The sequence below is a fragment of the Rhopalosiphum maidis genome, chromosome 2 (genome assembly GCF_003676215.2).
Source record: "Rhopalosiphum maidis isolate BTI-1 chromosome 2, ASM367621v3, whole genome shotgun sequence".
NCBI classification, from domain to species: domain Eukaryota; kingdom Metazoa; phylum Arthropoda; class Insecta; order Hemiptera; family Aphididae; genus Rhopalosiphum; species Rhopalosiphum maidis.
This window is the reverse complement of record NC_040878.1, coordinates 20111898-20125916: the sequence shown is the minus strand read 5'-3', so window position 1 is coordinate 20125916 and position 14019 is coordinate 20111898. Positions and strand designations below refer to the sequence as shown.

The following is a 14019-nucleotide window of genomic DNA, read 5'->3' as shown; positions in this document are numbered from 1 at the left end:
TAATTATGATCATTGGTGTTAGTTCTTCAATATTATATTATTTATTCATAGGTATTTTAATTTTTCTATATTTTTCAATACGGTACATTTAATATTTAAACACTTTATAAACATAAAATTAATAATATTAGTAATATTACTAAAAAAAATTTTTTTTTCTTATATAATATAGCATAGTTAAAATGTTTTGGATTTTAAGCCATAATATTTAAATGAATGCGCATATTTTAAAGTAAGGGCATATTTTGTGATTTTTTAGATCATAAATAAATCATATTTTAAGAGTTTTAGGTGTATGAAGTATTTACATAATCACAAGAGCATGAACTGGTAAAATGGTTTAATTTAATATTCTCATATAAAAATGAGTAACAATAGGCTTTTCATTTAATTAATTAAATTAATAAATAAACAAAAAATCACAACACAAATTCTAAGTAATTTATAATGAATAAAAATAAATAATACATTCTAAACATGCAGGATAAAAAAAAATCAAGTATAAATTACGCTATTTCAAGTTCAAGTTCTAACATTTATCCACAAAAATACACAATATAGGCACCTATTATATTGATACAATATCATCAAGTCTTATTTCTATAATATTTTATGTTAGCACAAGTACCTGAAATACCTACATAATATTTATGTAAATATTATATTTTGAAAATTGTTATCAAACATCTTTAGGTATGTGTAATTTCATAGTGATAAGTAATAGGTAACTCACAAAAATAATATTTTAATTAAAAATCAAGTTCTGAAGAAGAGTTGTCTCTAATATTGTTATTTTTAGATTCAGTGGCGTGTGGTCAGGGCAAGCTAGGTAAGCAGTGCATGCCTATCCAAAAAAGAATAAATAAAAAGTTTAACATTATGTTAAATAACAATACAAAATATACATTAAAATTAAAATTACTTATATTAATTCTTATTTGAGCTTTCAATTTAAAAAAATGTATCAAGTTTCTCCAAAAAAAATTAAATGAATTTTTTCATAAAAGCAATTTCTTTACAGAAGTTCTCAAATTTTAGATTACCCGACTCAGCCAACTCGTTCCAATATTATTATAGGAATGACCAGTTGCAGTAGAACTATAGAAAAGGATATCTACGTTTTTATATGGCAATTGGCACGCTGTGCCAAACGCTAACCGATATTTTTAAAAACGGAATTCCAATATTTTTGCGTTGCCTACAGAATTATTTTTATTATCAATAAACTTTTATTTTATTACACGGGTACATTGACAAATGACAATATTATTTTGAAAAAGAAACTCAATGTAAATTGCAAAATAATGCTTAGGTTAAATCTATTTAAAACATTACGGGAAACATTTTTATTAAATAAAAGCAATTTTGAGTAATAATGTAAAAAACCAGTAAACATTTTATAAAATACTTAATGAAATATATCAATTATTGGATATATCCAGTTATTGGATAATAAGTTATAATTTATTAACAAATTTGCAAACACTATTTGATTCTTTAAATAAATTCAAATTTTTAACATTTGAATCAAATAGCTATTCAAACTACATGATAGATTTTCAAAATTCTGCGCTAAAAAACTTTTGAGACAAATTTTGAAGAAAATAAATACTTGATTTTATTAGATTAAAAGCAAATTGATTGTATTATACATACCTAAAGAATTTTAAAATGCTAATCATTATGATTTAGTCAAAAAAAATAAGATGAACAATTTATTATTGGCATTCTAAGAAGTATTAACTATTAACTCGATCAATTAATTTTAACTACCTATTCCCAGTACAACACTACAATGCATTCAGTTTTGTTGTTAAAACCAATATAATTGTTTCAAAGATCTACACAAGAACATCATTAAATTCAATCGAAATTGAACTGCACAAAGAAAAATAATCCAAAATGTTATGATTATATTATAAATTAAATTTTGAAACAAAAAAAAAAAATGAATGGATTTTATCTATAAATAAATTTTATATTGTAAATCTTATCAATAATATACCTTTTTTAGGTTTTAACTTTTATTTTAGCGCTTATCCAATATATAATATCACCGCACACCACTGCTTGGATTCAACATTCACATTAATCAATTTTATTTCTTAATATATTTAATAAGGATTTGAATTAATTCAATGTGATAATATAAGTACATAGATACATTAGATAAATATAAATCAATTTAAAAATACCATTTATAAATTAACAAATATACCAATGTTTTAAGGTGTAAAGATTTTTACAAACCAATACATAATTTATTGATAATTTCTTTGGGATAATTATTTACCTATTCCATTTTGCTTGAACACTTTTGTTCTATTACATTGATTTTACCCATGTGTCTAATTACTTTATACCGAGCTAAATCTTTACGCGTCACAATCCCAGCAACCTATAATTTCAATGAAAATATATGATATATATATTGTTTATATAATTATACAATAATTAATAGGTAAAGAAGAAATAATTACTTCATTTGAATCGTTCACAACAACTATATGCCGAAGTCCCATAGCTCTGAATAATTTAAAAATACGTGGCAATGACATAGTCTGTATAAAAAGAAACATAAAAATGATATTAATTGTTATTTATATGACTAAAATATTTAAGCCTTAAGTAATAATGCTTAATATAAGATAGGAAAATATTAAAATAAAAGTATTATTTAATTCAAAATTATGAACTCTTAAGTCAGAATTAAAAATTCAAATTTACAATATTTTTAAAACTTTAGTCGAATACCAGTGCCTACCAAGATATAATAGGTAGTAGGTACTTAAAAGGACGCTACAATGTTACATCCACATTTATTATATAGGTAGCTATAATAGTATAGTAGGTAGTTGTTATATTAGAGTAAATTGACTTAATTATGAAACATAAATGTAAAAAATTTATCTATGTTCATATGTTAGCATCTTACGTTAATTTAATTTTTAAACTATTTTATTTATGCATAAGTAACTGAAAAATTGAATTACAGATTTATAATTAAAAACCAAAATTCAAACATAGATAAAGTTTTTACCATTCTGTTTCATACAAGCCCGGATTAAAATATTTTTAGATTATTAGATTTTTGTACTTACATATCATAGGCACATAGGCTATAAACTATATTAAGTATTAAAAAACTTAATATCATAGAAATTTGTTACACTCACGTGTTGAACAATATATGGTGATGGATTCATGAATCGCGATAAATCTATTGTTAATTTAAGGTCATTTTGCAGTAGTTCAATATCCTGTAATAATAATTTATTCAATTGAATAAAACGGGCAAAAGCCTAATTTTTAACAACAGATAATAGACAAAATAAAATAGATAAAATATAAAAATAGTCATAGTAAATAAAAAATAAAACAAAAGTAGGTAATTTGTAATAATTTATAGATATAGGTAATGATACCATAATTTAATACATAACTGTAATGATAGGTTATTTTGTATTATTGGATATTTGTTAAAATGAATGTCATAAATAGATTTATAGCCATTAAGTACTGCAGTATATCCAAAGCAGTATTTAGGTAGTAGTTTTTGCACCCCAGACAAAATAGGTAGTTGTACCACCTTCTAGAAATTGCTGAAATTATAGGAAATTAGTTAAAATTATTTACCTATATCTAGGCATTAATTCTTGATTATACCAAAAATATTACCTGGTAGTTAGCAAAATCAGTTGAATATCCTACCTGGATTATTTTGAAATACATAGTACACTAGTACTTTACAATAATGTATAAAATGAAAAAATAACTTAACCCATTACTTTGCTTTGAATACAAATTAGCATTTATGTAGATAATTATTGATAGCAGCTAGTATTTTAATTTTCTGAATACAGTATTCTACACAGTGCTCGATTTGGGGAGGGACGCAGGGGGACGGAGTACCCCAACTAATTTTTTAGAAATTTTAGCGTACCCCTACTTTTATTTTTAAGGGGAACGCAGAGGACACTGCATCATTCTGAATTTTTATCAAAATGTACGTGATAACATCATAATAATTTTTCATACCATAGATTTAATAATTATTAAGATATTTATTATTATTATATAACTAATTACCTTAAATCATAACTACAAATTGTGCCACAAAATATTTGTTCCAACTACTATTGCATCCTAGAATATACGTCTTATAATAAATTATGGAACTATTTAAATAAATAGTTAAAATGAATTGTTTTTTATTTAGTTACTTTTGAGTTTGTTATTATATTAGTTATAATCTTATAACTAAAATATACAATATAATATTTACAGTAATTTTTTTTTAATTTGATTATTTATAAATATTTTTCATATAATTTAAAGAGGGAGGGCTATAGGGGGCTTAGTAATGTTTAACAAGTGATGGGGATGCTCTTTTTTAAAAATTAACAGAGCCCTCTACTTTAATTTTGCCAAATCGAGCACTGATTCTAAATTAATAAATACCTACTTACTTCAATACTTGAATATCTAGGATAGTCTTCTCTAAAAGTTTCTATTGTAACAGAGTCCCAATAATTAGTAAGTGGCCCATCGAATACTTTGTTTTCCAAAAGTACAATCAGTTGTGATCGTAATATTAAACCACGCAGATAACATTTAGTTTTTCCTTCATCCTAAATAAATACAATAATGTATTCTGAATTACAATATTTAAAAAATAACAATAATTAATAAAATTGTTAACTTACTAATTCATAATTTTGTACGTATTCAATTACTGGAAAACCATTATGAGAATATTTTTTTAATGTTTTTACAATGTTTCCAACTGATTCTTTAGTCTTAAATGTAATAACTGGATGTGTCATTAAATTGTCAGCATAAATGTTAGAAGATAATGGTGGTGGGTCCCAAGCTAATAATGGCATACCACTTAAATCAATTTGTGTGTCATAAATACTCTGTATAAAATAAACTCATAATTAAAACTATGCATTAAATTTAAAAAAGTTATTTTGATTAGAATAATAGATATACATTTTTGTTACAAGTATGAAGTAAGAAACCCCTCTCTTCCATTTTGTTCTAGTTACACAAAATGTGAAGTGTATAAGTTTATGTGTTTAAAATAATTAAGTTAAATTATACAATTATCTACTTTTAAAATGAAACCTCCAACTTATTAATCCCAGCTAAAAACTACATTGTATTCATTTTTACAACTTACAAGTAATATAACACCTATGGATCTATGTTGATATAAATACATAATACATATACATATGCATACTAATACACTATAAATGTATAATATAGAATATATAAAATATTAAAATGTACTAGCGTGTATATAATATATTATTTAATTATTTTTATTATTTAATACATTATTACATAGTATAAATTTATATATATAATTTATTAAAATAATTATATATTAAGTTATTAATTACTTATTTTGTATTTTAATAATTAAATGCATTTCATTATTGTAGCCAAGACCACAGGATCAAATGTCCTAAAAAATTACTATGAATCACATATGAAAGATATCATACCACGTAGTTAATAATCTGACGCTGCTAACAATATAATTTGTATAGTTTATAAAACGAAATAAGTTTTATTTATTCACTTACTTCAGAAAAAAAATCACCAACCCACTTGGCTGTCATTAAACAAATCATAAGTGGTAAACCAAATGTTATGCTTCCGGTAGCTTCTACTAGAATAATTGTCAAACTAATAGTCATTCTTGTAATTCCACCCAATTGTGATGCAGCTCCAATTAACGAATATATACCTATATTCTGAAATTAAAGTAATAGTTTTTCATAGAATATAAGTACTAAAATAAGTATAAGTTTATGACATATTAATATACTGTATTTGGAAAAAAATGAAATACTGCTCGTCCAACAAGCCGTCCCCATGCTGCTCCAGTACACAGTCCCGGTATTAATACACCACCACTAAAATGCACTCCGTAAGTCCACAAAGTTATGAAATAAGCAAATATACCAAAATAAACTACTGTAGTTGTATTAAAAACATCTAAAATTTAGCATAAAAATCATAATCAATGTCAAGAATTGTATATAGTACCTGTACCAAACACAACTATGTTTAAATTGTAATACCAGGAGTATCATGAAACAATGATCGTACTGTTCCCTCTAAAAGCTGAAACCATAAAGCAGCCATAGCATTAAATTCACCATCATTGCATCCAAACTGATATATAACACAAATAAAATATATTACATTTAAAATCCATTACATTTTACTAATATTTGAAAATTATAACTATGATTTTTTATTTTTATATTTTATACCTGAATAGGGTGATCTGTTGGATCAAGTCCTAATTTTTTACAATCACTAGTAAACAGAATGAGTAAAAAACTAATTGTCACTGTAGTCGAGCACACAATTAAGACTTCTAAAAGTTTTTTCCAGTTTTTATTAACATATCTGTAAAAATCAAAATTAATAATTTTTATTTTTTCAGTTTTTTTTTGTTTGCTTTTTAAATAAAAGAGGAATACAGTAAACTAAATTTTTTATATGTTTTATAACATATAAACTGTAATTATCTTTGTTTTGTACTTGCAACCTACTTTAATTTTAATCATCTATCCCAGGAGTGGCGACCCTTTTTTGGGTCAAGTGCCAAATTTTTCTAATCAAGATTTTTAAAATTTTTCACGTGCAAGGAAATTATATTTTCTAGGAATAGAAATAAAGTTAAGATTTATTATATAATTTTATTAATTAGGTATATATTTTTTTCTAAATATAATTTTTAAAATGTACATAATTTGATTCTCAAAACCACAATTTTATAAATAGCTGAATTTTTAATAATTTCAATTTTTTTTTGCATGCCATAGGTTTGCCACCCCTGGTTAATAGATTCTATTCACTATTGTACTTTACCTCTTCCTGAATTTAAATAATTGAAGATTTAAATAACAAAACAATGCTCCAGTCAAGCCACCAAATATACCCATAAGTACAAATATTGGAATGTCAAGTATATGATAAGATAAATCATCAAATTTTCCAAAATTTAACAAACCTTTGTATGTAAGGTCACCTATAACATAAAATATTATTTATTTTTAAAGTTATACAACATTTCTAAGCAGTAGTAGGAGAACAATATTGATAATTTGACCTGGATGCCCATGATAAGCACTTAAAACAGAGTGTAATGTGAACATTGAAATCATAGATCCAAAAAATATTCGCCATGTAAGTGCTTGGTTCCAGAAACTAGCACCTTCTTCTAAACTGAATAGCAAACCACCTATAGTCAAATATATGTATATAGTTTTGAAAAATAATAAATATTACAACAAAGATTATGAGAAAATTTTACAGAATGGCATACCTACTGGAGCACCAAAAGCGGCAGCTATACCTGCCGCAGCACCTCCAGATACAAAGTCTCTTTTTTCATGATCTTCTCTAAAAAAATTCAATGCACCTAAATCTTTATTGAAAGTTGTACTCTTTCCTTGAGAAATTCCTGCAGCTACTATAGATCCTGCATGAATCATAGGTCCTTCCTAAAAAAAAAAATGAATAAAAACTTATACAAGGATATAATAATATCTATATTTATATTAGATAATTATGCGTATATTCACATCTGGTAATGATAATAAAAATATTTCTTACATTTAAAATGTCTATAATTTACATGTTTTATTTAATGAAATGATATCAAAATAATATGCTTCATATAGGTACAATGATTATTAGACTTACTTTACCACCCCACAAACCACCAAGTGCAACAGTAATAACACCTATTACTTTAACAGCCAATGTCTTCAGTCTAATCAATCTAGGTACTTTGATTCCATTTAAAAAACATTTCACAGCTGGGATACCGGAACCTTTAGCCATAGGCTATCAATGTAAAGTTTATTAAATATTATAATTATAATTACAGTGTAGAAGAGTATTGTATAATACTTAATAGAACATTATGATTTATACTATATAATATATACTCACTTCAACATAAACTATAAGGCATGACCCAATTAATGATGGAATTAAGTTTAACACAAGGGCCACCAAATAAGGTTTAACAATACAATCCTTTTGTGTACACTCATCAAAATCTAAGTTATTTATAGTAAAGAAATATTGACTCTTATTTTGATTGCGAATACAAAATAATATATTTACTTGTATTATTTGTTGTCTAACTAATGCAACATTAGGGCCTGGAACTTGATGACTTAAAAATCTTTGAAAAATGCACACAAAAAAAATTTTAAATTGACTTAAAAAATAATCATAAAAATATCAAAAATGACTTTATCATAATTAACATTTTTAAAAATGTATGTTTAATACAATTAATTTATAAATCATGGCTTTAATTAATTAAATTTTAACACACATATGCACCGAGTCTAAAATAGTATCTGCCTACAGTTAATTTAATAATCATAGATCACGACAACAAAAAATAAAAATAATAAACGTCGATAATCGACAAACTAATAAAGACTGAATATTTGTTAAAAAAAAGATGTAAATGCATTAAGTTCCGAGCCCTAGTAATTATAAATTAAATACCTATCAATCTAATTGAGATTTATAAAAATTATTAGGTTATATAAGTTGTATGTAGTCCGTAAAAGTTTCAAGAAGATTAGAGGAACTTTATTTAGTAAATAAAACATACAATTGTAGTTGTACATACTAAATATAAAATAAACTTCTGGGTGTCTAGCAGATATGATTAAATTAACAAATATTTATAGATAATATAAAAATGAAAAAATTGATTCAAATAAATAAAATTTGTTAAATTATAAAGTAAAATACAGTAATAAATATAATTCATAATTCATACTTTAAAAATAACAATGTTTTAGATTTAAAAATAAAGTGAGATAAAATAAAACTAAAACTAAGGATATTTATTTTAAAATGATGTAATACGTTTAGGTATGAAATATAAATCTTTACTTCAAATATGCTTAATTGGGACTTTGGAACCAATTAAAAATACATACATCATTTTTTAACATAGTGATGATGAAACCATTTAAAATAAAAGAAAAATAAACATTATACCATCTAAATAAACCCTTATGGTCAAAGAGCGAACAAACACATAGGTACCTAAAAAAAGATTTTGTCTATAAAAACTCAATTGTTGTATAATATATTATATATTTAAAAATTATAGCCAAAATCACCCATGTGTGTTAAACATTTATTTATACTATTTATACTGAAATTGCTTTCCATATTTAATCAATTAAAAAAATGTGCCAATATTTTACAAATAAATTATAATTTGAAAATGAATAATAAAAAAGAGTTAAAAACCCAAACAATGTTAACTCAGAAAAAATAATTAATAAAATCGTTAGTAAAAGCATAGAAAATGTTGACAAAATTATTGTTTAAAAACATGTATAATAATGTGCTCTAAACTGAAGATGGTTTGTATTATTTATTAATTATGGTTAGTCTGGTTAGGTATAAAATTTTAATCTTATTTTTAATTTTGGTAAAACAAATTTTTTTATATATTGTTATTAATAATAATTAATAATTTAAAATTAAGTAAATATGTAAAAGGATACATTTTTTGATCATGGTGAACTTAAAATTTGTCCCAATTTCAATGGAAATAAAAATTATTATTCCAATAAAGGCAATTGTTACCCCAATCCAAAAAAATGTCATCCATCTAGAAAAATCTTTTTGTACAACATATCTATAACCTTTTTTCTGTTCCTCTTCGCGGTATAACTCATTTTCAATGACTTCATAATCTAAGCTCTATAAAATAAAAAATAAATCACAATTAAATAGGTTGAGACTTAAGGATATCCCTAAAAGGTACCCCCGTGTCACTACAATAAATTGTTTAATCATTAATATAAATTATTTATAATACATAGCAAAATAAGTATTATATGAATGATGTATTTAGTATTTTTTCTTGAGATGAAAGGTTAACAGGGTCAAACTAGCCTATGGAATAAACGTGCAATTGCACGATAGGTCCCCAAACGTGTGGACCCTCGCAGCTTTTCCACATTTCAAATAAAAAATTCTATTCTTTTTTGTGGGTCTTTTTTACTAAATTGCATGATATGCTTCTTTGGATCAGTCCGACTCTGTGGTTAGGAATTGTTATATTCAAAGCTCAATAACTTTAGACAGGTTAAATATTATTTGCTATACAAAATTGAAAATATATTACCTACCTAATGGCTAATACCTATGTGGTACTTAAATATTATTGATTAATTATATTAATAAATCACATGATTAATATCAATAAATAGATATACAAACAAAATCCAACTTTTTTTTTTTTTTGGTTTTTTAAGTATCAACTGTATGGTTATTTGTTGGCGTTCTATCAGTTACATTGGCAATGAATTGAATTTTCATTACATTATACTACTTTATGTGTACATATCAAAAAATTAGATGACAGAGTTCAGTTTTGTTGATGAAATTTATTCATTTTTAGGATGTCTTGTATAGGATATCTAGTAGTTCCTGTTTGATGCGTATTTCTGCTTCTACTTCTTAATGCTTCTAGAAGAATTCGAGAATTATGTGCTTGACCATAATCAATGTTCAGCAAGTAAGGCATGAGGATGGGTCTTCTTTGGCCATAATGTGGTTTATATGTTTATATATAATATATATATTTAGATAGGTAACATATAATATCATAGTACAAAAAAGTAAGCAGTGGTATATCCAAGATTTTTTAATTTGACAAATACTTAGTTTTTTGATTGAGTCATGGACCATGGTTATAGTCACAAGATTTTTAATTTTTCTCCCCTTTGTAAAAAAAAAATATACAAAATGTAGAGTATTTTATTATTTTATCTTTAATATTTATTGCCTACTTTGGTGAAATTACTAAAAAAAAGTGTATTTAATAAAAACCTTCTTATTAATAGTGTGTACTGCCTAAGTAGAGTATGAGTATGTGACATAGATAATAAGATTTACTACTGACATTTTTATAATAAGATGTCAGTATTCGATGCATTATTAGTTTATTTATTTGAGTTATACTCAATGTAACAAATTTTAGATTTTGTACAAAATTATGAAAAAAATGCAAAACATTTGAATAAAGAGTATAATGTACTCTATAGTCATTTGGTATACCTACTACAGCTATAATAAAATAATTAGATTCCTAAGTACTAGCTACCATAAACACATTATCTTTGAAACACAAAGTTAAGTAAATAACTTTAAAAAAAAAATGTTCAAAATTCATTAACATTTTCAAAAATATTATGTCTAATTAAAAATATAAGGCAAAAAAATGTGATTCTTGTAGTTGAATTGTAGAATAAAAATTCTCGGACAAAAATATTATCCCAAACAACAGTATTAATATTTAATCGAAAATATTGAGGTAGATACTTGGGTATATTATTTAATAAATATATTATACTAAGTATAGTAATAAGTCTTATTAAAATAATGTACAAGTTCAACAATTATTAAAAATTAAAAATCAAGTATTAATGAATCATTAAATTTAAAAAACTGAGCTTGTATTTAGTGTTATATTACTATTTATATATAATTATATTTTATAAACAGTACTAAATTTAATAATTAGTAGTTTTTAAATGTTTTAGCACAGGGGTCACCAAATGACGGTCAGCGAAAACAATTTTTATCCGGCCTGTAGACAAAGAATAAATAACATATACTACTACAACATTATACATGTTTTATATGTACTTAGAATTTTGATGGCCTGCGAAAAATTTTTTGATTCCTGTTGTGTTCCTTAAAAATAGTAATAGATGACCCCTATTTTATCAGAATTTTAAATAAAAGATTAAAAATAAGAAATAAAATAAAATAATATTTAATAGTTATTCTATTGTGTAAACAAGTATGTATAAAATACTTCAAATGGTTGTTGTTAGGCAAAAAATTAAAAAGTTAAATTATTAAATAATAGGAAGATATAATGAATAAATATCAAGTTTAAATTATCAAAATAATATTAGGTAATGACTTAATAATTAATTTATTGGTTATAACTTATTATTGTATAGTTTATTTTTAATGTTTTGTATTATTTATCAAAACATTTCTATTTTTTATGGGGATTTTCATCCTCATTATCCTTGTAGGCTTGTCCAGACCTTTTTTTGTATATGATTCACTATTCACAAACTAAATAAGTTAGTTATGAATGTGAAACTAAATAAGATCTTGTAATGATAAAAAGTTTAACCTCCAAATTTAATAAAAGTATTATAGTATTTTACTGTGAATATATGTAACAAAAATAATACTAATAAAAATAAAAGGGAAAAATGGGCGTGCTCATATGCTTAGTGAATTATTTTGTATACCTACCTATTTAGTTGTTGGGTACTTTTAATATGTTTAGCATTGATGTTAAGTAAAAATCAATATTTTTAATAATTTTAAATTTAAAAATTAATTATAATATTAATAGATTTGGCTAATTAACTATATTATTTTTAAATTTAAACTTTATCAAAAATTAGTCTTTTACATATATATTATACATATAATAATAAAAATTAAATCATAAGCCTTATGGTTAAAAGATTAGGTATTGTAATTTTCAGTGACCATTAGTTATAACTCGTAAAATATAGCTGCTGAATAAAATATTCTTTAAAAAAGGTTTACTCACTAACTTTCCAATTCATTAACATACTGTAAACCAAGTTTAGTTAGTTATATAAAATTAAAAACCTAATTTAGAAAAAAATATCATTATTATTTATTATTTTAATACTTTATATCTTAGATGATAATATGTTTATTACTACATTGATACATAGGTACATTCAAATGTTTTAAAATAAAATAAATTGTTACCTCGTATTTTGTTGATAGATGATTCAAGGATCCAACAGGTACATTTTCTTCACTTTCATTCGATAAACCATACCCTTTAAAATCTATTGACTGATACATTATATATTATTTATGAAATCATTTAGTTTCATAGACTTATTGATTAGTATAGGCATGGAATCAATGAAAGCTAAAATAGCTAATATGAAACAAATTAGTTAGGTAAACGAACAATCAATAGCACTCGAGAAATACCTATATTATATAATAATAAACGTATATAAATTAGTAAAAAATATTGTATAGGGTGTAAAAATAAGTTTTTGGTGGGAGAATAAGTTATAATACTAATTAATTTTTTTATTACCTATCTTCCACTTGAAAAACACTTAATGCAGTAAGACACTCTGTACACGTATAAACTTAAACAGTCGTTTAATATGACCCCTTGTTTTAGGTAATAAAATATTTTTGCATTATTAAGATAATAAACAAAGTAATTTAGGTAAATTGAGTTCTTCTACTCAAATTAGAATATTTGTTAGAAATTGTACCATTAATTATAATTAGGAAACAAATAAAGAATCAAATGTAGAATTTTTCATTTATATTTAGTCAAAAATCTGTTGTGGTGCAAAAAACCCAAGGCCTACATATTGTGTGTATGTGTATATGCAAAAATATTTATTTGTTGTGCTATGTGGTGAATACATCCACATAAGTACACATGTTTATTAGTGTGGATCCAACTTATTATTATTTTATAAAATTAAAGATAATACATAAATAATTTATTTTCATAAAACAAATAATTATATAGCATAATGTTTATATTATAATTTATAATCAAAATATAACTCTTAACCGTACTTCCATAAAACATTCTAATATTTATCATAAATTTGGATTTGTTAATCTTTATAGTACCTAATAAACAAATTAATAAATTCTATATTACAAGGTTAAAATGAAGTGCCATCTTAATTTTGTTTACTACATTAAAAATGATATAATTGAAATAATTGAATAATATTGAGTTTTTGATCAATTGATTAAACATATAACTTTATTGTGATATTTAATTGAATAAAAATATACGTATGCATACTAAAGAAATATATTAAATCATATATTATTATACAAAAATAAAATAATGGACATAAAAATTATAATGGTATATAA

The 14019-nt window shown here is 23.8% G+C and overlaps 1 protein-coding gene across 1 annotated transcript; it reads right to left on the bottom strand.

Annotated features, from left to right (window-relative positions):
* Positions 1-436: 436 nt before the first annotated feature.
* On the bottom strand, positions 437-13092 carry LOC113551969 (H(+)/Cl(-) exchange transporter 7-like). Its single transcript, XM_026954585.1, has 17 exons — positions 12859-13092; positions 9582-9780; positions 7987-8096; positions 7735-7878; positions 7355-7532; positions 7139-7270; positions 6898-7057; positions 6294-6432; positions 6099-6192; positions 5843-6012; positions 5598-5768; positions 4707-4919; positions 4470-4631; positions 3177-3260; positions 2481-2561; positions 2294-2398; positions 437-844 (listed from the first exon to the last, which is right to left on the bottom strand). The coding sequence occupies exons 1-16, from the start codon at positions 12955-12957 to the stop codon at positions 2294-2296; spliced, it is 2241 nt and encodes a 746-aa protein (XP_026810386.1). The 5' UTR covers positions 12958-13092; the 3' UTR covers positions 437-844.
* Between the last annotated feature and the right edge of the window lie 927 nt (positions 13093-14019).